This window comes from Bactrocera neohumeralis, chromosome 2 (genome assembly GCF_024586455.1).
Source record: "Bactrocera neohumeralis isolate Rockhampton chromosome 2, APGP_CSIRO_Bneo_wtdbg2-racon-allhic-juicebox.fasta_v2, whole genome shotgun sequence".
NCBI lineage: Eukaryota > Metazoa > Arthropoda > Insecta > Diptera > Tephritidae > Bactrocera > Bactrocera neohumeralis.
This window is the reverse complement of record NC_065919.1, coordinates 60894395-60920900: the sequence shown is the minus strand read 5'-3', so window position 1 is coordinate 60920900 and position 26506 is coordinate 60894395. Positions and strand designations below refer to the sequence as shown.

Below are 26506 nucleotides of genomic sequence, written 5' to 3'. Positions count from 1 at the left end.
ACTTGAGATGCGTGAGTTTTTCGTCTTCGGCTCACCTTTGCTACGATATTTGACCGAATGGTCATCTGTTTCTGGGACGTGGCCATAGATCCAAGATGTCTCGCCAAGAGCAATAGGTTTCTCAAGCACCAATTCCTTTATTTTATTGACATGTTGATCAACAGTTTATGTTGATGGCCATCCTGGACGTGGTTTGTCGTCAACAAGTTCTCGACTCTCTTTGAATAATTTGTACCAATTCAAAACAGGTGATTGCGACAAAAAATTATCAATGAAGGCCTTTCCCGACATTTTGAACGTTTCGGCACCAGAAAATTGATTGCACACACAAAATTTAATGGAACTTCTTTCTTGTATAATTTGACTTATCTCAGAAGCGCTAAATTCATTTTATATACTTCAGACAAGACAAATATATACTAAATACTAATGATTACTACTGACACTAATCCAACATAAAAAATAGCAAAAAAGTCTTAGTATTTTTTGCCCATATCTTTCTCTTATTATCCCTATTTTTATTCTGATAATTCTACTTTACTCTTTTATGGTACATAGGATTCAGCAAGATTTTCAAACGCAGGCTCACTTTTATTAGGCGGTAACTGCGTAGACCTATGAGGTTTCGATATAATGTCTTGAGGTCAACATATATGCATAATTGTATACCCAAACCAGAAACGAAAATAGTCTCAAATCACAATACTAACAGCTGCAATATTTGAATAAAATTTATGCAAGCCTTCTGGTCTCCGAAGGGGTTAAACAATGCACTATTAATCACTAGTAAATTCCGTCTCGTCAAATCGCAACACTTTAAGGCGCGCAATCAGCCTAGAAACCGAATAACAACAATAAAAATATGAAATAGAATTTTACAAATGTACATATCTCTGTATATAGTAATACAAAAATATACATATGTATATATTTGCACAAGTGCATAGCGGAATATATTAGTGATTGCAAATCATTTTAAGCAAACGATTCCCCTACTTAAAAAAATTATGCATTGAAGGTAAGAGTGAGTTAAATTGAACTTTGTCTCAGAACGCAAATAACAGCAAAAAAAATTGAAACAACAAAAAGCAATACATCAACCGAGCGCTTAGCTGGGTGTGCGTAATTGTAATCATACGAAATTTATAAGTACCAGCACTTAAATCCGAGTAAAGGTGCGCACACATACACATGTAGGAACGGATAAGCAAATACGGGCATTTGATTAAAGAGTTTTGCTGGTGCTAGTGGGGCTAAGCTAATCGATTACACCTCAGTAGTGGACGCGTGCTGAAGGTGAAAGCAACAACGAAACGGGCGAAATACACAAATCGTAATCGACTTAGTGATCAAATCGAGGATATTCGGTAGTAAACCAATAGCTAGCTGATAGTGGGAGATCGTCTACGCTGAATAAAATACGGTAAATGCATGATGCATATGACAGAAAACATGATAAATGAGGAGAAAAGTGTGACTTTGGCAAACCACAAAAGAAATTGTGGAAAAATTAGTGTGGAAAATAAATACAATAACACCGGCACAACCTAGCTATATTAGAGTTCTAAAGCATAGCTAGATAATGTGGAATTAATTATTCGCTCAATATGTGCATTAACAAAAACAATTAAATAAAAAAAAACAAACATATTAATCATTTGCATTAAGGAATATTGTGAAGTACATTAAAAAACAAAGAAAATTGGTTAAATTTGATTGCGCCGAAACTATAATACCCTTCACAAATACAAAATATTTCATACGAGAACTTGATTTTAATCGGTCCATTTGTGTGGCAGCTTTAAGCTATAGTAGACCGAACTACAAAGTGTCATCGGAGATTACTCCGTTACATTGGGCAATAATCCATTTCAAGTTTCATGAAGATATCCTGTCAAATAAAAAAGTTTTCCATACAAAGACATGATTTTGGTCATTCCGTTTGTATGGCAGCCATACAAGGTGTGTTCCAAAGTAAACAGAACTTAAAAAAAAAACAGAAGAAATGATTTTTTCGGCAAAATCAATTTATTTTATTCAAAATAGTCTCCCTCTGCTTCAACACAGCTTTTTGCACGGTCCAAAAGCATGTCGAACGAGTGTTTTAGCGATTTGGCCGGTATGGCCGACAGTATGCCGGTGCAAGCCTTTTGAATGGCCCCTACGTCTGCATAACGCTTTCATTTCATGAGCAAATGCATCTTTCCGAAAAGAAAAAAGTCGCACGGTGCCATATCAGGTGAATACGAAAAGTGGTTAATGGTTAAAATGTGATTTGTGGTCAAATAATCGGTCACAAGATGTCCTTCGAATGTTTCTGAGCAATTTTTAGTCGTCAGTCAATTTGTGCGGAACAAACCGTGCACACACCTTTCGAAAGCCCAAATGTTCGGTCAAAATGCGATAAATCGATGTTTTGGAGATGTTCAATTCCATTTCCATGAATTTCAATGATGATTTCGGCTGATTTTTGATGAATTCACGCACAGTTTCGATGGAATTTCCGGTGAATACGGATTTTGATTGGACCACATGTTGATCGTCATTTATGTCCTCACGACCACTTTGAAAACGTTGAAACCACTTGTGCACTCTGCTACGGGATAGGCAATCATCGCCATAAACTTGTTTCATCAATTGAGACGTTTCGGTAAAATTTTTACCAATTTTAAAACAAAATTAATGTTGGCTCTTTGTTCGAAGCTCATTTTCGCAAGGATAACACAAAAATACTGACACTTAAAACGCAATAAATTCACTTCCAATCTATGAAGTGTCATGAAATTCTCACTGGACAGTTGATAAAGATAGCAGATTCTAACGCACCGGTCGACATATAGATCGCGCTACCAGGGGGCGCTAGATTCAAAAAGTGTTTACTTTAGAACGCACCTTGTATGTTTCCTTCCAGCTAATAAAATGTTCATGACAAATTTAATATGTATACACTATCAAGCATTCATGCACAAAATATATAGTTTTTAAAATTTAGCCTGTAAAAATTTATTAAATTAGAGTGAAACCGCGTAATCTCGCAAGTTATGAGAATTTAAAAATGGTGAATTTTTAAAATATTTACCAATTTCTAAGTGGTTCCGTGTTCGAGAGATTGTGCTAAAGTTCTGTGTGATCCTCAGTGCCAAATGGGTAGTTTAACTGCTTAAATTATATCGATAGTACATAGTGGCCTAGAATGTCTAGGAACCCATGAATCAGTTTTATGAAGTAACCTTATTTTTCAACAGCTATCCTATGCGTGCATAAATGGACAGACTGCCCTGTTCGTAAAATGTTACAGGCAATCGTTAAATAACCAAGATTAAGTATAAAATCTTCAGCAAAATATCACCTAACTTTTGGCATACGATCCTTTCCCAGTCCTAAAAGTATATATTCTCTGAGCTTCTCTTGATTGTGTGAACCTTGATGCTCTCCAAAAAATTGGTAGATCTACAAATTGTAAGCCCATTTTGTTCCTGTAATCGATATCTATACGAATATCGGAAGATATTTTCATTATCTAGGGATTAGGGATTTTATTTTAGAAAATTTATTTATCGGCTCAAAACGAGGTCATCGAAAGAAGATATGTAGGTCATTAATCGGGTAAAATTCGGATCCTTTTCAGTTATAAAGCAGTGGCTATTATAAGAAGACACCAAAGTGTATGGGTGTCTAGATTCTCTATAATCAAAACCTTTGTAGATTAGAGTTACCACAGACTTATCAGAGTACACAAGCGACTTTAACCCAAAAAAAAAATTGCCCAGTAGTGTTAAATCGACGTCTCAACAATTGTCGACATTCCAAATGCGACAAATTTGTTTATTAACATACCCTTTCAACTAAAAGTAAGCTTCATCGCTGAGCAAAAGTTTCTTTTGCAAATCGGGATCGGTAGCCATCTCTTTTTGGGCTCATTCAGCGAACGTGCGTCGCGCTTGATGGTTGCTCGGCTTCAATTCTTGAGCAAGTTGGATTTTGTAAGCTCACAAACCAATGGATGAGCACAGCACCAATCTTGCGATGGCATAAGCACTCTTCGGTGCCATCATTTTGGTAATAAATTTGCATGATTTGCTAACGTTGTTTTGAAGCAAGCCTGTTCATTATGAATTGACAAACCGAACTGAGTATAAATCAAGTAACATCGGTCAAAAAAACCAACTTCGATAAAAGTATTGTCTCGCTGTAAGCCACATGTCTAAAAAACTATTAGTTTAATAAACCCGTCGGACCAACGATATTTTAGAAGCATTGAGGAAATGACTCATCCTCAATAATCGTAGGCCGTTAGAACCACTATACCAGCATCGCAAGAATTTTCATTTCGAATTGGTTCTCAATGAAAATTTAAGCAGTAGTGTAAGAAAATATTGAATCTTAAATTAAAACAAGAAATAAAATTGCACAGGTGCATTTTTTTTGTATGGCAGCTATATGCTATAGTTAACCGTAATTTCTTCGAGGATGTTAATCAAATGTGAAAGTTGTCCATTTTAATACAAGTATAGTTAACATTCGCTTTCCTTCGAAAGTTCACATTGTTGCTTTAGAAAAAAATATATACCAAATCGTCTTGTCAAATTGCATTTGATCCCGATCGTTCAAATAGATATCGGCCGTTCCGAAAAATGAGCAGCTCACAAAATTTCAAAACGATATCTTAAAAACAAATATATACTAAAAAAATAAGCTTTTAAATTTATTTAAAATTTTTAGATATTTTAATTTTGTTTAGTTTTTGTAATACAAATCTTAGTAATCTTCCATGTTTAAGGGGGTATACTACTCTAGAATTTTGAAACAAATTTTTTTTTATATATTTAAAGTTTAGACCCTTAAGAACAAGGATTTTTAAAAATTAAAATTATTTTAAGAGCTACAGTTACTTTAGTGACGCAGTACCTAGCCCGGTTCGGCCGTATCGAATTTTTAAACGCGTTTTTCTCGAAACTAGTTTTTTCCACATGGTACCGACATTATCTCAAGTTCTATACAACCGATTTACTTGAAATTTTGTGTGAACCTTCTTTACATGATCCTTTATCCTTATCTTAACAGCATCGTGTCAAAATTTTTATTTTTAATATTTTAAAAAAATTCAGGAATTTCAAAAAAAGCGTAAAAAATTATTTTTATTTTCAGGCAGTCGCCATTTTTCAAAAAAAAAATTTTTCGTGTTCCCTGAAATAACGTCGTGGACTATAACAGCATCCTTACTGATTAAGAATTTCTTTTGATTTTTATTTCAGACCACTAATTATTTTAATTTTTAAAATTTTTTGTAAGTTTTTTTTCTGTATTCTTATGATATCAATAAAAACACCATAAAAAAATGGATAGTAAAAATATTAACTGCCTTTTTTCACGACACTTTAAAAATTACTTGAAATTCATGCTTTTAGAGTAGAATACCCCCTTAAACTGGAAAATAGGGTACATTAAAGAAATAATGCAGTTAAAAACAAAAAAAAAACGTTAACGTCAGCTTCACAGAAGCGAAACACTCTTCCCTTATACATTTCGTGAAGATATTTTGTTAAATCAAAAGATTCCCATCAAGTACTTGAGTTCGGTCGGTCAATTAGTATGACAACTAACTTCCTATATGGTAAGTTCCGACAAATGAGCATCTTATTGGTAACAAACGAATGTGTGCACAATTTTAGGTCGATATTACAAAATTGAGGGACAAGTTCGCGTACCTATATGCAGACAGACAGACGGACATGGCTAAATCGAATATTTTCGTCATGCTCAGCATTTATGTTTATATATTTTATTGGATCTTCGACGTTCTTTTGGGTGCTGAAAACATTTCGGCAAACTTTTCAGGATATAATTAAAGACTTTTTTATAATCTAAAAAGCGTGTTTACTTAGTTTGCTCTACCAATTTATTGAAAACTTCTGAATTATCATCAAGGCATATATAAGAGTGTTGTTTGGCGGTATAAATTTACGTGTACGGACTATTGTCCAACTTACTCTCATATTATAAAATCGAGAAATTGATCTGCAATCGGTAATCTAGAAAATATGATTCAGTTTCGTTAGACTACCTTTTTCTGAGACAGCGCAAACTGCAGCGTTTTTAACAACTTAAAACCAGCTATGTTCGAAAACTTAGTAGAAAATTCTTAAGATGTAAACGGGATAGATATATGACCGAAACATTCGAAAGCTAATTGCCAAAAAATTTAGAATAAATCCAAAGGCATTTTTATTGAATCCATTGCTCTCCGTTTTTTTCAATAAAATTTCTATACTTCCCAAAAAACACTCTTTGCTGTACATATGTATATATTGAGTATGTATTTCGGTAACAATAATATTTATAGTTGAACAATTTCTCAGTCGGTCACATTTGCATGCCGAATTCAATATAATGCTTTTCGTATTGCGTTTTGTTTTTGCCCTTGGCAATGCATTATGCTTTATCGTCAATACGCTTGTTAATTTGCTGTTGCCGCGTCGACTGCCTGATTATCCACCAATTCAAGATGCGCTGCTGCTAAAGTCTGTTGGCGAATTAGTTGTGGAGCTGCGACAAAAAAAGGTACCAAGGCTTTTATATATTCATAAAAAATCCTATTTATTAATAAAGTTCTTCGCAGATCACCGCCCAGCAACTGGTGCAAGCGTACATCGCGCGGATACAGACGGTGAATGGAAGTTTAAATGCCGTTCTTGACGATCGCTTCGAGCAAGCGCTGAAGGAAGCAGCACATGCGGATGGTTTAATTGCCAAAGCCAATGATGAGCAGTTAATCGCACTCTTCAGACGCTACCCCTTGTTGGGTATACCGTTTACAGTAAAAGAGTCGGCCGGGGTGAAAGGTGAGCTGTATATTGTAAACGACGTGATTATTGAACTTTCTAATGACATGAAAAGCTTTTAGACGCTTTTATTACGTTTTTGACGCAATCCATTAAGTTTTTACAATGATTCATAAAGCAATAAAAACTACTCATACATTTCCTTATTTCCGAAATGACATTTAAGGTCACCTTTAATATTTCATTCAGCGGTCGGCCAGAGAGGAACTCTGACAACTCTGTAACCTTCGTCGGGGATTTTTTTTAAATTTTGCATTCCTTAAGCATTTTCGTACATCGTTAGTCATTTTATTTATTGTACTATTAGAACAAATATTTTGGACCTTAAAAGCGTTAACATCATCGCTATGTGAACCCGCTGTTTGTATTAGCATGTTTTATCATTATAACATGTACTTGTATTATAATGATCATGCAGAGAAACGATTATGCTGACAGAATATAAATGTAATTTACTTCGCCATTCGAAGCTAATATTATCTTCATGATTCTAGACTAGAAAACCATAGGTTACACGCTAAATTTGATCAAATTACGGTAGGAAAAAATATATCATGGTTAAATGAGTCAAAATTACTCATTTCCAGTATAAGAAATTCACTTAAGTTTTTCAAAAAATGTATCTAAAATATTTACCAAAATGTAATACCATAAATTCATCAAAATCTGCTACAAGCTGCAGGATTTCATATTCATGTACGAGATAACGTAGATCTCTATCTAATGTTTGATTTATCTATTGTAAAGTAAAATCGTCTGATGGAAATTAAAATATCGAGTACAGTTTGAAGTTTTTTAGTGTAAGGTGTAGCAAAAGGAAATAGTTTGCTTTAAATTGAAGATTTTTGTTAACGTAGTTGAAATGATCCGGTTCCGGTCAAATATATACCGTTTTGTTCGATAACTTGTTGTCATTTTTGAAGGTAATCTCATAGAAATGCTCTTTTGTATTGGCAAAGAACTGGCTCGTAGCAAAATCTTCCTAACCATTGCGTCAGCTCATAGCGAGTCAGCCACGACCACTGTCGATTTAAATGACCAGCGATTTGCCGCCGGAAATTCGGTTCACACATCAAACTTCTTGTTTACTCTTTACTTCTTGTTTAAGGCTGGATGCCTTATGTTTAAATTCTGAGCTATTGATCGGTCAATATGTGAGTTATCCCAATGAAAAATTATGAGTGTATCTTTGTGCCTAAAATAGATGAATTTGAGCGAAAAGTTGGCCTAACGACCGCCTGACCTTAGTCTATTTGATTGGTTTTACACCTCAAATTATTTACCTGGTTTTGATTCTTGCTAGTTGCAAGAGTATAAAATGTTCAGTTGCACCTAAAGTTAGTCATTCCTTACTTGTTTTTTTTTTTTTTTTTTTTTGGTAATTGGTATGACAATCAGTGACATCTTTGCCAAATGTTATCTAAAAACAAGTCAGGAAGGGCTAAGTTCGGGTGTCACCGAACATTTTATACTCTCGCATGGTAAAGTGATAATCGAAATTTCATTATCCGTCATTTAAATATTTTTCAAATACCGTATTTTTGTAAAGTTTTATTCCGCTATCATCATTGGTTCCTAATGTTTATACTCGTATTATACAGAGAAGGCATCAGATGGAATTCAAAATAGCTTTATATTGGAAGAAGGCGTGGTTGTGAACCGATTTCACCCGTATTTCGTACATGTCATCAGGGTGTTAAGAAAATATTACATACCGAATTTCATTGAAATCGGTTAAGTAGTTCCCGAGATATGGTTCTTGGTCCATAAGTGGGCGGCGCCACGCCCATTTTCAATTTTTAAAAAAAGCCTGGGTGCAGCTTCCTTTTACCATTTCTTCCGTAAAATTTAGTGTTTCTGACGTTTTTGGTTAGTCGGTTAACGCACTTTTAGTGATTTTCAACATAATTTGTATGGGAGGTGGGCGTGGTTATTATCCGATTTCTTCCATTTTTGAACTGTATATGGAAATACCTGAAAAAAACGACTCTGTAGAGTTTGGTTGACATAGCTATAGTAGTTTCCGAGATATGTACAAAAAACTTAGTAGGGGGCGGGGCCACGCCCACTTTTCCAAAACAATTGCGTCCAAATATGCCCCTCCCTAATGCGATCCTTTGTGCCAAATTTCACTTTAATATCTTTATTTATGGCTTAGTTATGACACTTTATAGGTTTTCGGTTTCCGCCATTTTGTGGGCGTGGCAGTGGGCAGATTTTGCCCATCTTCGAACTTAACCTTCTTATGGAGCCAAGGAATACGTGTACCAAGTTTCATCATGATATCTCATTTTTTACTCAAGTTACAGCTTGCACGGACGGACGGACAGACGGACGGACGGACAGACAGACATCCGGATTTCGACTCTACTCGTCGCCCTGATCACTTTGGTATATATAACCCTATATCTGACTCTTTTAGTTTTAGGACTTACAAACAACCGTTATGTGAACAAAACTATAATACTCTCGTTAGCAACATTGTTGCGAGAGTATAATAATCATTAGTGTTTAGGGTTCAGAACGCGTTGCCGACGTACCACGCTCAGGACGGCCATCAACATCAACTTATGATCAACACGTCAATAAAATAAAGAAGCGATTGCATAAGAATCGATGATTAACAGTCAGTTTGGCGAGAAGCCTTGGATCTTTGCTTTCAACAACTACGAGTATTTCGAGAAGTTAGAAAAAACATTGGCAGAAGTGATTTTGTGGCCAGGGTGATTACTTTAAGCCGGCCGACATAGATTTTGAAGAATACATTAACAATTATCAAATGAAGTTACGAGTCTAACTAGTTTTTGCTCATGATAGTACCACGTTATATACAGATTACTAAAGACACCCATTGGAAAAATAATGAGTTTCTTTTTATAAGGCTTTATAGTTACTGAGACATGGAATTTACCAAATATATTGTAGTATTTTAGAAGTTATTAACTTCCAAATCCTAAGGATCCGTGAAACGTTTTGTGGATGTGGGTGTGTTATTCTCTTTCAATATCAATGTAATATTTCAGGATGATGGAAATATGATGGATTATAAGAAAATTTTACCGAAATATTGCTTAAAATTTTGTTAGAAAGTTCACTATGTATGTATCAAATATGTTCTTAGTCTGGATAGATTTACTTTTATTAGCTTCGAATATTTCCAACTGAATTATGACATAAGGAATGAATGTTGTAAATCATAAAATCTTACAATCCCCATTATAGTAAGAATAATATCCAATAGTAGACTATCAGTGTGTAGCAAAAACGTTGTAGAATATTCGCTCAAATACATGGCATTCTTAAATTTTTGTTTTAATTTTTTTAAGGGGTTTAAAAACAGTGCTCACTAATTATCTGTTTCTAGATTAAATTTGGTATCAAACCAGTCTTTTAGTGACTAATTAATGATTTTTCTCTGAAAATTCAGAAAGCATGAAAAATATTGCTCTATCTTTATCTCTTAACTTTATTTATGTCTATATTCATAGGCCTATCGTTTGTTGTGGGCAACATTTATCGAAAGAATTTGAAATGCGAACGTGATAATGAAATCGTTGAGCGCCTTAGATCAGCGGGTTGTATACCGCTTTTGGTTTCAGCAAATCCCGAGTTCTGTATGAGCTACGAAACGAACTCCAAAATGTATGGAAAGTGTCGTAATCCATATGATCTCAACAGAGTGTCTGGGGGTTCATCTGGAGGAGAGGTAATATATTTAACAGCTAATTTTTGCTGTTCTTCAAATACAGCAGATAATGTTTTCAATCTATTGCCTATAGGGCGCTTTAAATGGCGCAGGTGCTTCAGTCTTCGGATTTGGTTCGGATATCGGAGGCTCTATTCGTTTGCCCTCAATGTTTTGTGGTGTATTTGGGCATAAACCGACTGGCGGTTTGCTTTCCATTAAGGGTAGCTTTCCATATAGCGACGATCCGACTTTTGCACAGTATTTAGCCTCAGGACCAATAACACGATTTGCTAAGGATTTACCCATACTAATGCAAGTAATGGCTGGTGAAGATGTAAAGAAATTGAAGTTTGACGAACCAATCCAATTGAAGAACATAAAGGTATGGATATGAATGATGAAATATTTGAATAATAAAAAAATAGATATATAAATTTCCTTTACAGATTTACTATGCCTACGGTTTTGAGGGTTTTGCAGCATTCATGCACCAGCCAACTGATTTCGACATTCAATTAGCCATAACCAGAGCGGTGAAATGTTTCCAAAAAGGTGGACTTACCACCGAGCAGGCAAGAAATTTCATTTGTATAAGCTTCTTCCTTTAAGATATATATTGCTAGTGATAGGAAGGAAAATAAGAGGTTATAACATTTTAATGAAGCCAACTTTATTTTTGGTAAATAATGTTTCGGTCTTGAAACATTCTGTTAGTCGCCGGCCAGCTTGTCAGGCCATTCATACTCACGCATTTTGGTCTCTCTCTTACAAATGCGTCTCGCTTTCCTCTTCAACTCTCGCTGTCTATCCCATCCCGCACGAGCTGTGGTCATTGCAAGGAGGCAGTCTGTTTTCTCTCCATTGCGACGGAGCACTCCTCATCGTACCAGCTGTTCTTTTGTCTTTATCGAAAACCAACAAGATAGTGGTCCTGGTCAATTTTAGGACCTCTTAGCGTACGCATATCTAAAAGACTGAGACGTGTCTTCCGTTCAACACAACATGATCAATCTCGTTGGTGGCTTTTCGATCCGGAAACCATATTTCGGGCCCTGGCGAAGTCGATCAGCCTAAACCCATTTGGGGATGTTTCCTCAAGGAGGCTGAATTTACCGACGGTTGTGCCAAAGATACCTTCTTTGCCCACCCTGGCGTTAAATTCGCTAAGCACGATTTCGACATCGTGGCGGAGGCAGCTCTCATAAGTTCACTCCAAGCGCTCATAAAAGGCATCTTTGGTCACATCATCCTTCTCTTCCATCAGCGATATGTTAAAGAACTTCGCTTTGATGAGGATTGTGGCTAGACGTTCATCCACCGGGGTGAATGACAGGACTCGGCGACGGAGTCTCTCTCCCACCACTAATCACACACCAAATTTGCACTCATTTGTATTGCCACTGTAGTAAATGCCATAAGGACCTAATCGTTTCCGTCCTTGTCCCAACTCTTACTCTTAGGAGGACATCAACCAGCTGGGTAGCGGAACTTTCCCAATTAAGGGACCGAGGTTTGTAGTGTTCGTCATCAAAAGAGGGGTCTCTCATCCGAGGCTGTTTTGATCTTTTCATTAAAGGAGTTTTTCTACGTGGCGAGTCCCAAATCCAGCTCACAACCCTGAAAGGTATGATTCGCCTTCGCACTTTAGCTCGCCTTCAAAAGAATGACTTTTGGCTACCCATAGAATACTTGGTCTAAGAACGGGAGACATGAGCTGCTTGGGCCATTTGTAAAAGAATCGTTTCTGGCCACTCCCAAGTGAATGGCGATCAGAGAACTTCCCTAGAACAAGCGTGAACATCTACACATTTCTCTATCCCCTCAGAACATATTTAGTACAGGCAAATCCAAAATTTTGAAATCAATAAAAACATACAAATATGCCATTTTAGCTCCCATATAAGTCTCTACAGCCTTTGCTTATTCTAACTTATGTTCTGTGACATCAATAAAATCATAATCTTCTCTTTCTCTAATATATATTAACGAAAATATATAGATTAAATTGGAAAAATTCGTGCACGCCAGAGAAATTGGTTTAAGCGCTCTCGCCGAACTGAAAGGTATACCGAGCATAACCAAAGAAGCCAAGCCAGAAGTAAGTAAACTTATTTGGCAGCTGATTTTATCGCTTTTTGGACTATCTGTACACAATCGTGACGCTGTAATAATGGAATGGATAAGAACGAAGAAAATTTACCTAAATGATGAGCAAGCAGCAGATTTTCGTACCGAAAGAGAAGCGCTGAAAGAAGAGTTAGTGGTAAGTCCGTTGATAAAAAAAGTTTAATACCATATTATGTGACAACTACTTATATATTTATTATAATTTTTTTTTTGGCAGAAAATGCTCGGTGACAATGGCGTACTTATTTTACCCACATTTCCCACCTCCGCATTTGGCTTCTATACAAGCACGTTGAACTTGGTGGGCGTGGATCTAATGCTCATGTTCAACATACTGGGTTTCCCCGCCACTCATGTGCCAATGGGTTTGGATCATAGAGGCTTACCGATTGGCTTTCAAGTTGTCGCTGCGCCGTATCAAGACAAATTATGTCTACAGATTGCCGCAGAACTGGAGGGTGCTTTCGGCGGTTGGGTGCCACCGCTGCAGCATGATATAAAAACATGAATTTTATTAGCTTTTTAAAGCTTTCAATGTAGTTCTAGTTTAAATTCATAAAGCTTTACACAGTTACCAATACGGCAGAAGCTTTGGGTTCTGTGCACTCATGTACTTAGTTTGGGATTAAGCTCTATAACTCTTTCTCTTTTTCGCTTTTTAGTTATGATTAATGGTCTTACTCACTAACTGTTAATGTTCTGTTGGAAAGCTCTTCTCTTTACATTATTAGATATAACATACAGTAAGTGGAAATGTTTATTTAATGGGCTTCAAATTTGATTTGATATCAAATGTCTTCGAACGCTCACTCTTACAGGTTGTAATAGTAAATTTTTTAATGAAATTTAGTAACAATTACTGAAATGTTTTATAGCGCAAATATTTTATAAAACTTAAAAAACACATTGTTTTAAAAATAAATTAAGTAATTACATATTCGATTTTTTCTGAATATTTTGGGTTAAGTAAGTACACAAACACACATAAAATTCAGCAAAACAAAAGTCCCGAAATTCTCGATTTTAGAATATTATTACGCAGCGTTGCTTGTCTTTCGTTTGGTGGCCAATGATTTAGCAAGTACCAGTAATGCAACCGTGGTGTCTTTGTTTATAAGATCGTTAATGTTCTGCGAGAAACAATTCAAATATTATAGAAAATGTACTTTAAAGTGGATAATCGGAAGTCTTCTAATTTTTTTTTACTATATTATAACAAAAAATACTAGTTCCGAAAATTCACTTTTAAGCCCGAAACAAGCCTAAATGCAAAACCAAGGACCTCAATAGTTGAAAAGTAGTATTGCATTTTCAAGCAAGTGGGCCATCATTTGTCTGTGCCTAAAGTATTTTTATTGAAGTGACAAAACTTTACGAATAAAAAAAAATGTACTTATATAGATCTCTTACAAAATACAAAATTCAAATTTATTTCACTTTTTCTTATAATATATGTATTTACAGCGACTAATATATTTAAGTTAAGAGTACAGGCAAATTTGCCTTTTCTACTTAAAAATTAGTTTAGAATGAGATATGATATATACTATTATACTATACTTTATAACTAAAAATTTATTTTTCATCATCAATTAATTAATTAATTCATTAATATGAGAGTGCGTGGAATGCCCACAACGATCGTTAAACCTTCTATTTAGTCGGGACAATCTATCTGCGACTAATTCAACATTAGCTCCGTCATGTAACTCCGAGGTAGAAAAATGCCATGGTAGGTTGAAAATTATTTTTAATATTTTATTTAGCGCCACTTGAAGTTTGTAGATATGTTAGTTCGAGATATCGGCCCATACTGGTGCCCCATAAAAAACCACAGCCTGTAAAATAGAACTGAATAGATACATTTTGTTGGTTACACTAAGTTCTGATCTTCTGTTTATAAATGGGTATAACGACCGTATTAGTTTGTTAATTTTTTTAATTATGTAAAGCACGTGGTCCTTGAAGGTCAGAGTTTTGGGTGAGTCTTACGCGAAAATAGAAGCTGTGCTCTTACTTAGAGGTGGGAAATCAGAAGTAAAACTGTTATACAACAATGGAGACAGACACGAACCTTGGGGACAACCAGTATTGTTCAAAATTGAACATGTTTATTTTCTTAAATAAGATAAGTTAAGAAATTTGTAATACTTAAGATCATAAAAACATATTCAGTCCACTAATTTTCAATAATAATTTCTTTCCCTCGGCAATATGTTCAAATAATATATATGTACATGCAATGCAGCAAAATAAAAGAAAAAATATATAATAAGAATACAATACAGAAAAACAACCCTTATGGTGGTCATTGTATCCGTATTCTTCATCAAAAATCTCAAGTGCCTTAGACACACACACACATGTATTAAAATGTATCAAAAATAACCCCATGTCAAGCAGCGATAAACAATATGCTGCAATACATATAAACATATACACATATATTTAACTAGATAAGTAAGACTTAAAATAGTATATAAGGTGGACAATATTAACAATAAAATCAGAATGAAATATTTCTCACTCAATGAAGGTCATTTTATTTCCCCCCACCAGAGGTAAGGAATAAATAATCTTTTTGGAGTTCAAAAGTTTGATCTTACAAATCAAACAGTTTGATGTTATAATTCAAACAAGTACTGATGTCAATTTTGCGAGACTGCGCTTCGCCCATGTGGACTGTTAATGATCGGTTGGTCAAAAAAATTTTTAAATATAATTTTAATATAAACTAAGGGAAATTTCAAGAGCATCATTTTGTACAAGATCCGGTTGTGCCAAGTATAGTTGAATGCAGCTTTGATATCTAGTAAAATCATACCAGTGGATTTAGAGTTTGTAAAAGTTGTCTTTATGATTCTTTTTATTCTAAGCAATGGTTGTAAGGTATTATGTTCATGCCGGAAACCAAAATGCACTGGCGGGAGCATTTCATTGTCTTACATGAAGCTCGACAGACTTTCTTTTACAACTTTTTCAAAGATTTTATTTACTGATGACAAAAAACTTATTGGGCGATATGACGTTGGGCATTCTGCAGGTTTGTTGGGCTTTAATATTGATATAACTTTTGGAAGCCTCCACTGGGATGGAAAATAGCATAAACGAAGACATTCGTTTATAATTCTTGTAAGATACTTCAATCCACTTCGAGGCAGGGCTTTGATGCATAGATTTTGTAGATTATCTAATCCTGGCAATTTAGATGATTTAAGATTTGTGATAATTGAGGAGATCGCAGAGCTATTTGTTGAAAATGTCTGTTCGGAGGTTATTATTTGAGAGTCTAAATCGCAAACAAAGTTGTGGACTTCTGATATGGCTGCCTGATCGCTAAGGTTGTTAGAGTGACACTGATTCATTTTAAATGTATCGCCTTTTGCTTCTTTCCGATATTCCAACGATGCCAGTAAGATCTCTGATTGTTACTCGTCGAACCTCAAGCACCAATTTATTTATATTATGGTAGTGTTGATCATCAGTTGATGTTGATTGCTGCTTGGGACGTGGTTAATCGGCAACGCCTTCTCGACCCTTTTTGAATAATTTATACCAATCAAAAACAATTCCTCGCGATAAGCAATCATCACCGAGGGTTTTTTCCAACTTTCTGAACGTTGCGGCACCTGAAATTTGATTTACTTGTAAAGTAGAAAAGCCTGAATCTATTTTACTTCTAAAAATGAAACTTTTCAGTTGAGTCAGAAGAAGAATCGAACCAAAATTATTGTTGTAGAGACAGAAAATATTCCTTAAATAATGTTGAAGAATTCCACTGAATTGACGGTCTCGAATAAAAACATATGCTAACGAAAAATAAATAACAATTTAATGCTGTATTACTTCGAGACCATATTATAAGATATCTTATCTACCTAAAATTATTAGGGCGCTAATAAGAATTTTAGATACTCTCATGGGTGCATACGGACATGTTGGTGTCAATATAGCTATTATTTATTTCTAAATTCATTACAACACTGCTTTTATTAATCTATTTTCAGTTTTTTTTTCATTTCTGGTTTGTTATTTTTATTGCAGGTTCTATAATTTCTTAAGTTTATTATACCCACAATCTTATCCACCCGCTGCATTTTTGACGAATCCGTAGATTAGGGACCATATATTATGCATAGTATATTAATTTATGAATATCAAACTGTTTAATACTGTTTAGTATGTTTAAATTTAAAAATGTAGAAAAGCAGCAAATAGGAAGACTGATAGCCTAAACAGAAAAACTGTATTTAGAAAACAATTTCATGCCAAAATAATAGAACTTAACTCGCAGACTATAGACCAGAAGAGTTAACCAACAAAACGCCTCCCAAGCTCTACCTGGGCAACAATATTTTTCAAAATATATGTAAAGTCATAAATAGAATGCGAAATGATCTTCAGAATTACATTTATACCAGTTTTTTGTGCGATTAGACACTCTCCAACGTTTGGAGAATCACAGCTATTCTGAAATATCTCAAATAAATGTATAATTTAGTAAAAAAAATTTACCGTAGCAACGTTGTAAGTTGGAATTGCTATTAAACGGGCAAGAAATATGAGCACCTAATTTTACGTATGTATGTATGTATTACGATCGCTTAAGCTAATGCCGGCGCTGTTTTCACTTTCGCTCATTTTCAAGTTCATCGCAACGATGTTTTATTTAAACTTCTAAGTTCGTTCGAATGTGCTCTCTAAAAGCTTTACTTTACTGTGTCGACAATCTTATCACTTGAATGTGATAATGTATGTGCATTAGGGATATTCATTTTTTTTTCAAAAAAACTCTAAAGTTTAACACAAGAATGGGTCTACAGGTGTATACGAGTATTATAAGTGTTCTTTTTAAAGAAGTGCCAGATGAAGAAAAATAAATGCTGTAGACACTAGGCACAAAACGCTTTTCTGAAACTTCAAAACGCTGTCTTAATACACATACAAAGTAGAATCAAAACGCAAAGCAACAAAATCGAGCAAACCGTCGATTAAATTTCACAGATAGTTGAAAAGCCTTTGGGTTCATATTTGCCTTGAATAAAAGTTGCAAAATCAAAGAAGAAAAGAAGTTTTATATAGTGAACAATATTTATATCTTTTCTATTTCATAGATGTACATACAAACTGTTGTTTTTAGTATTTTTCATAACTTTTATGCAAGCTATTTAATTTTTTTTTACTAAAAATACGTAAACGTACAATAAAAAATTACCAAGCTTATGAAAAAGTAAACACCAAAACATATCATAAAATTTTTCTTTGAAATTTTCTTCTCAAATGTCAGATTACAACCCTAATCCATGCACTCTGATACAATTACTCGCTTGCTGAGTATCTCACACGTTGACATTATTGTAGCGACGCGCCTGTTGTGAATTCCAATTGGGGTCTTGCGTTCAGTAGGCTTCGCTCATTCATTCGTAGACGTAGTAAACGCGCGCGACTAAAAATACTTCACAATTTCGGTGTTGCGTTCTTTCTCTCTATTTTTCATTCATTAGCATATTTTTGTTGCTTCATATTTTGTGTTGGCCGCACTTGGCGTTGGTTACTAAGTGTACAGAAACACACATGTGATAAATACATATGTATATAAATAAAATTCATTAAAAATGGAGTTCCTACTGCGTTTATTACAATGTTTTTTAAAACTGATCTCAATTGTGATTTATCCGCTCTTGAACCTTTTATTGGCGCGCAAAGGTCCATCCACCATACCGCCTATTCGCAACCAGTTGGTAACATTTCCATTAGTGGAAGTGATAAAACTGATGCGACAGCGAAAGGTAAACAAAAACTCTTTCGAACAGTCTAAGTTTGAATGTTAGTATTGTTAGAGCAGAATCTACATATATCCGTAGTGTCAAAGAAAATATTCGTTATAAATGTGAGTGATCGAAATTTGTACTGTTGTGGATTGTGGCAGTTTAAGCAAAATGTTATAAGTGTGTAATATTATAAACTTATAATAAAATAATAACCGAATATACTTATATATTTTCCAAAATGAGGGTTCACGTGGAATTTGTCCACAGGAAAAAAAGAAAATATTACAATAAATTTGAAAATTTTCTTGTATAAGATTTAGATGTTCACCCGGAAGTTCGCACATCTTTACATTAAGTAAATGGGAGCTAAGAGAATTATTGAACCGATTCAAACAATATTTGACAGACACACATACTATTATTGGGAAAGGATTATCAATGAATTTCAATTATATACTCCTACCATACATATTGATCGACATTTTTTGGCTTGAAAACTTTTTGCTGGATTTGGATAATTTGTGGTCATACGATGGCACACTTCAAAGGCATTATTCGTGTAAATTTGTATCTTGCTTTATTAATTGCTTTTTAATTTGAATAACAGAAAGTGAAAAAATCAAATGGAATTTAAAATTGTGTTATTTGGGAAGAAGGCGTGGTTGTAGACCGAGTTCACCCGTTTTTACACTGTGACATAGCAATGATAGAAGAATGTTAAATACTTAACTTCGTTGAAATCGGTCGAGTGAGTATGTATTTTCACCTAAAAATGAGCGGTGCCACGGTCATTGTCTATCTTTTACCCTCACCCTCATAGAGACGTTTCAATCCATCTCGGCGATAAAATTTAATGTTATTGATTTATCGCGCTTTTAATAAGTTTTAACAGTACCTCTATATAGAGAGTAAGCGGGGTTATGATACGATTTCGATTTGGTTATTGTTGCTTTAGTTGTTTCGGAGATATGTACATTAACACAATTAAAGGGCGTTTACATGTCCATTTTTCCAATTTTTTAACACACATATACCCTTGCTAGTGCGTTCCCTGTGCCAAATTACAGTTCTATATTTTAATTTAGTTTTACATGTTCCATTTTACAGAGCTAATTTTTCAAAGAAAGTGAACACACATATACCCTTTTCCTGTAGATTACCTGCGTTTTTTTAAGTACCAAATTACAAAATTTGCAAAATCTCATCGGTTTTATTTGAAACGTTAGATATATTTTTTTGAATTTAGTGTTTAGTTATTCGGAAAGTCCAATTTTGGGCAACTTTTTCGACTTTATATGGTTTCGTTCAATAAATAATGATTTCAATATTTACAGAGCTAGAACACAGTTTAGTTCAAAGAAAGTGAATGAAAAAGCTATATCAAAGATAACATTGGACAACCACATACTTTCCTGTAGATTACCTTAAGTATAAGTAGATTTAAATAATATCGATTTCGCAAAACTTAGAGAGTCAGATTGTATCCAAAACTGTGAAATGCAAATACAATTTTGTTTAAGATCGGACCCTTGTAATAATAAGGAAGCACATATTGAACATAAAAATTGCCTGTCACAATAAAGGTGATCCCAAAGCCTGTACCAAATAGATAACCAAAAACACGCTGTTAAACATTCATGATGAAATGTCAAAGCATTACTTTGACACCATGTCTGAAATCCCACGTGATCTGTCAAATACTATGCATGAAAATCCTAACCTTATAAGTAGAATGTTTCGCAAAACTGATTTTAATAAACTGTGAAATTACAATTTTTTTAAATATTCTTCAAAATTGTGTCAACCACTCTCGAGATCACTTAAAACTGAGAAATCTTTATAACACTCACACGGTCTTGGTTTTATTTTATTTGTAAACACTCTTGATGTTCATCCATTGCTCAGACAATATTAGGCAAGAAAACTCATTTTAGACTTTACGTTTTTAGTCAAATTTTTGAAAAAACTGTATAAATAGCGAAACTAATTCCTTTAGGTACAATATTCTATTGGATTATCTCAGACATTATTGGCCTAAAAACCATAACCAATAATGAAGAAAAAACAAGTTATCTCCTCTAAAATAAATACTAGCTTAAACAATAACGACACGGTACTAGAAGAATTCAAGACACTTGAAATATGAATAACACTACCAAAACAGGACGAAAGGACTTAGGGACTTTGAAAAAGGTATAAATTAAAAAAAAACTAGTAATGGGCTGAAACGAATTGATAAAGTAAGTAGCAGGTGTAAAACAGCAGGTCACCACCATCCGATTATTTTAAATGATTTTAGAGTTCTTCTTCGATATTAAGTTGAAATAAGAAGAAAGAATCCAAAAAATTACTTTGTGTTCGTGACATAAAAAGGTTAGTTTTCCACAAATTTCGTAAAAAAAAAACACTTTTTGTATAAGATAAAAAAACCAAAAACTTCATTATTTGAATTTTTTCCATACATACATTTTGAGGCTATGTGAAAGTAATGTAAATACGAAATTTGTAGATATTTTCTGTAAACACCCAACTCAAATACCCTCTAACCCATAATTGTTTTTCCTTTCCTATTGATGTATGTATTCACTTCCTTTTCCAATGAGTTACATGCTACTATTATTTTGCCTTTGGTATCTAAACTTATCAACCTTGATCTATACAGTTCCTTACCCCATTTATGCATGTATTAATACAGTAACAGACTGCCATGACGTGTATGTAAATAATTATAATTACCCGAGGCTTTTTTGTCTGTAAAATAATTTAATTGCACAATAGAACTAGTACGCAGGTGCTAAGTATTATTATTGTGGTATTACATACCCCTATAATTTAAAAAATTAAAGGCATGTGCCTGCTGCCGTCTGAAAGTTTCACTACTGTAGTTTTTTTTTACGATACTAAGCGTTTAATATTATTTACTATTGGAATAAAGCAAATATTGGACAAAGGTCTTTTTAGATTTATTAAATTATCTTGTTTTATTATGAAACATCTATTGTAGAATCAATGTATTCGATATGCAATGGCTAGAGACAGGCGAAAGCTGGTTTGTGGCACTTAGGAATACCACATATATACATATATATAGTATATATATATATACTAAACAGAATATTATCACATGATTTTATTGAGATATTTCATTACATCAATTTTTGAGTTAATTTATATATTTATCCCTCTCTCGTTTTTTTATGATATTAAATCGTGGTTATTACACAATTTACCCATTTACAAATTATAGCATGAGAAGATGTAATATTATATAATCGAAAAAATATTATTTTTATACTCTTGTAACATCTTGCTACAAAGAATAATAGTTTTGTTCACCTAAGAGCTTGTATCACCTAAACATATAAAAAGAAAAACTCCTCTTATATACTTTGCAAATAAGATGACAAACACGCCTACTTCTCATATAACAAACTTTTAAATTCGATCTGATTCTTAAAACTTTGCTCAAATAGTGCGCTTAAGCTATTTCATCTTACGCTTGAAAATTGTTGAAATCGGTCTATAACCTTTCAAGGACTCAAACACCAAATATGTTGACTCCAGTGCAAATGGCTGAATTTTACCAAACATATGAGTTAATCTGTAAGGCCCAGTATTGAAATTCGGGGAAAATATTTTTTATAACCACAGCTATACCAGCATGCCTAAAATGGGAAAAACCGGACCAATATTTCATTTGGTCCATATGTACCTATTATATGTACATATTTTCGAGCATCCAATGCTTGTAACACTATGGAGTATATACTATTTTTCAATAATTATATGTGAGATTGAAGTAGGTAGCAAAACAGAAATCGAAAAAACACATAGAATTATATTATACATATCTTATTTATATACAAAATCTCCGTACTTTTGTAATTTCCGTCTTCAGTGTAAGTTTTGAAGCAAATCAGAGGGATGATCTAATAGCTACCTGTATACTTTCTCGATGTTGTGTAGGGGCAGAACACTCGAACTGTAGAGAAATTTGTAAAACAATGTAGTGATAAGTATCTTTAGCATTTGACCGAATAACGTCTATTTGAAAGGACTGTAGTCACCTATTTGCTTTCATGTTCATGCCCTGACGTAAAGATTCAAAATATGACCGACCCCTTATACGTTCCAGAGCAGCTAATAAAACTGTCTGTCATATCTCTGTTAAATAACGCATTATCCACGTGTAAATAGCAATTTTGTCCTTCTTAACATTGCACACTGTTCGAGGTGGGACTATATTTTCGATTATTATATCAACTTACTTGAACCACTTTAATTAAACGACACGTCATTGAACTGACTTACCAACTTTTCAGTTAAAATCTGTAGATCTGGTGAAAGCTTACATAGAACGTATCAAAGAGGTAAATCCTCATATCAATGCAATAGTGCAAGATCGTTTCGAAGGCGCGCTGGAAGATGCAGAGCGAGCTGATGGACTAATCGCAAAAGCCACGGACGAACAATTACCAGCACTTTTTAGACGCTATACCTTATTGGGTATACCATTTACGGTAAAGGAATCATGTGGATTGAAAGGTAACAACATATTAGTAAAGAATCTTATCTGTTGTGATTTTAACGATAATAAAAATTGCTTAGGCATGCCAATCCGTGTTGGTAGCCGTCAACGCGCTCATCTGATAAGCTCCGCGAATGGTGAAGTGGTGAACAATGTGGTTGCGGCTGGGGGCATACCATTATTGGTTTCCATAACACCGGAATACTGCTTTAGTATGGAAACAAATCCGGCAACACAGAAACGTTGCTTAAATCCATATGACAATAAACGTACAGCAGGTGGATCATCCGGTGGAGAAGTATGTAATTAGCAAAAAAAAATATCTTTAATGCACTTTTTTTTATATAGGGTGCTCTGAATGGCGCGGGCGCAAGCTTGTTTGGTGTTGCTTCCGATATTGCTGGCTCCATACGATTCCCGAGTTTATTCAATGGCGTCTTCGGTCATAAACCCACAGGCGGCGTTACTTCGATAGAAGGACATTTTCCAGACTCCAAAGATAAAGTTTGCCTTGAGTATCTTCAATTGGGTCCAATCACACGATTTGGTCGTGACTTAGGCGTACTAACGCAAATTATGGCCGGTAAAAATGCTGAAAAACTAGACCTACTAACACCGGTTGAAACAAAAGATATTAAGGTAGAATATTGTACAGTATACTATGATAAGCATTACTTGGGAAACAAAAGTCAGTCAATTTCTAATTTCTCACAGATTTTTTACGCACTTGGATTTGATGGTCTTAATGGTGTTTTACATAAATCGCCCGAAGCAGAAATGGCACTTTCTATTTTGACTGCTTTAAAGTACTTAAAGAGTCGTGGTTGTGAAGTTGAACGGGCATCCATGAGCGATTTCAGAAACTCACTCGAAATATCGCTCGGCAGTTTGGTACTCTTAGAAGACTTTCCTTATTTAATCAACACTTCAAACAAAAAAAATTTAAATGAATTTTTAACTGAAATGGGTAAAGCAATATTAGGCAAATCGGAATACACCAGAGACGCTTTATACTTTGAGTCCATAAGACGTTTTAACGCCACAATGAGCACGGAAAGTATATTGAAATACAAAGCTGAAGCTGAGGTGCTGAAAACTAAATTTGCTGTAAGTCTATTAATATTTCCTAATATTGCCTTTTAACATTACTTATAATTTTCTTCTTTTTTAGAAAATGCTCGGCAATAATGGCGTATTCTTTTTCCCTACATTTCCTGTACCTGCAATCCATCATAATTCTTCGATATTGTTTCTTAGTAATGTCGATTATTGTATGATATTTAATATACTTGGCTTTCCGACTACTCATATACCCATGGGGCATGATGATAACGGCTTGCCGGTCGGCTTTCAAGTGGTCGCAGCGCCCTACAAAGATAAGCTATGCTTTCAAATTGCGGGTGAATTAGAAGCGGCATACGGTGGTTGGGTTATCCCAACACCACACGAGCTTGAACCATTAAAATAGACGAATGTTGTTGATTTGATAGTTTTTTATGAAATTGTATATAATTATATTAATTAATAAATTGGATAGCAAGTCCGTTCTTATTTATACTTAAACAGCAATAAGTACATTTTTGTATATTTTCAGGGCTAACGTAACATTTTCTTTTGCGGAAGTCACTTGATTTAAATGTTAATGCTTAATATATTATTCGACACATTTGATGTTATCATTATACCCTTAATATATATTAAGTTTGCCACGATATTTGTATTACTACTATCATCAGCATGATTGAGCTGAGTCGATGTCTGTCCGTCATATAGACGTGAACTAATCCCTCACTTTTTGCGATATCGATTTGAAATTCCGCACACGTCACTATCTCCCGAAGAAGCTGCTCGTTTGTTGTAACCGCAGGTATCTGGCCACTGTAGCATATACCTGTAGTTTTCAAATAAACTGAACTGAACATTAGATTATCAAGAGTTTTAATTTAATTTTTTGAATGTGCATGAAATCCAAGAGAGGTGATTTTTAAGTCGTAGATTCGCGACTGTAAATCAGTCCAAGTAGGAGAAGTCATTATTCGCTCTCTTGTTTTTCAGGCATCGATAGTACAACTTTCAGATAGGGATTAATTTCTTACGAAAGCTTTTCTTTGAGCCATTGCTCATTTGATTGGTGCATTTCAATATACATATATAGTGTGATATATCCTAAACCCATTAAAGTATTGATTACTGTATTATTAATGAAATAAGACATCTGATTATATAATCAACGAGCATGCTAAAATAAATTGCCAAGTAATATTTCAATAAAGTCATTATAATTACGGCCTCAAAGAAGACGACCCACACAAATCCCGACCCCGGTGCTTTCACATTCCTAATCCGGCCGTATTTATACTATCAACTAGATACATTAAGGTTTTAACACCCAGATGGAAAAGTCAGATAACTTACATATAATGTATATACAGGGTTTGTCCGGAAAGTAATAGGACAGATTTTCTTCCGCTGCGACTGTACTTCTGAGCGTGCGCGCACCGACTGGATTCGGTAGAGGGCGTTTTTAGCTAACGAACGAGCGGCTGGTCAGTTGTCTCCTAGCACCTGGGGGTTCAGGACTAACATTTTCGCGCGACGTGTTTCTGTGAGTTTCGGTAAATCTGCGACAGAGACGTTTGATATGATCAAGCAGGCTTGCCCAGATGTTGCTTTAGCAAGAAGTGATGTGTTTCGGTGGCACCAGGCTTTTTTGGAGTACAATTTTCTGAATGGCACACGCTTATTGTCTTTTTTGACATCAAAGGCATCGTCCACCATGAATTTATTACTTCTAGACAAACACCGACAACGCCAAATTTTACGTGGAAGTATTCAAGAGACTCAAAACGACGGGTCAATCGGGTCCGACAAGACATCGCAGCCGATTGAAAGTTGCACCACGACAACACCCCGGCTCATACCGTCTCTATTGTGAACAGCCCTACAGCCCAGATGTGGCCCCCCGGACTTTTTTGTTTCCTTAACTGAAAAGGCCGATGAAAGGCAAGCATTTTGAGACGACAGAGGGGATCCAAACAGCATGCAAATGTCAGAAATGCAGATATCGGAGCAGCATGGCATATAGCTGCCAGTATAATGATATGACAAGCCGTTGTGGGAGCCGGGGTAAAAATTGGGCAATGGGCACGACACTGCCCACTTTTAAGTAAAAATATATTTCTCGAGACCCGAATAAATGGACCCCAATACCTATACATAGTTGACTTAATACCGAAAATATTGGTTACAGTGTGAGATTTATAATTGAAATTCGCAGACTATTTTTCTTGATGTGTGCTGCAATGGGTTGAATCGGGTCAATACTACCCTCCCATATACCTATTATAAAGGCCACTATGTTGGTTATCTTAATAAAATTGGTGGTTAGTGTATGAGATATATTGTATGTGCCAACGAATTACGAAAAAACAATGCAGTGATTAGTATAAGCTAAAGTAAAAGATCGCAAAGTTTGAGGCGTTTGGGTCGCTTTGGTTGTGCATCTCTTCATCATCATACTTCACCTTCATAAGTACAATTTTCGATATTT

General features: G+C 34.8%; 2 protein-coding genes across 3 annotated transcripts; both read left to right on the top strand.

Annotated features, from left to right (window-relative positions):
- Nucleotides 1–1931: 1931 nt before the first annotated feature.
- Nucleotides 1932–13594, top strand: LOC126768034 (fatty-acid amide hydrolase 2-like). Its single transcript, XM_050485896.1, has 8 exons — nucleotides 1932–1962; nucleotides 6344–6561; nucleotides 6620–6842; nucleotides 10331–10548; nucleotides 10622–10912; nucleotides 10977–11102; nucleotides 12530–12793; nucleotides 12875–13594. Exons 1-8 carry the CDS (start codon nucleotides 1947–1949, stop codon nucleotides 13163–13165), a joined length of 1647 nt encoding a protein of 548 aa, XP_050341853.1. The 5' UTR covers nucleotides 1932–1946; the 3' UTR covers nucleotides 13166–13594.
- A 4458-nt stretch (nucleotides 13595–18052) lies between these two features.
- On the top strand, nucleotides 18053–24528 carry LOC126768036 (fatty-acid amide hydrolase 2-B-like). 2 transcript variants are annotated; one of them, XM_050485900.1, is made up of 6 exons: nucleotides 18053–18446; nucleotides 22751–22973; nucleotides 23037–23254; nucleotides 23305–23595; nucleotides 23671–24063; nucleotides 24128–24528. In XM_050485900.1, the coding sequence occupies exons 1-6, from the start codon at nucleotides 18273–18275 to the stop codon at nucleotides 24422–24424; spliced, it is 1596 nt and encodes a 531-aa protein (XP_050341857.1). In that variant the 5' UTR covers nucleotides 18053–18272; the 3' UTR covers nucleotides 24425–24528. The 2 variants fall into 2 exon arrangements, with proteins under 2 accessions (XP_050341857.1, XP_050341858.1); XM_050485901.1 differs by lacking the exon at nucleotides 18053–18446 and adding an exon at nucleotides 18453–18547.
- The last annotated feature ends 1978 nt before the right edge of the window (nucleotides 24529–26506 follow it).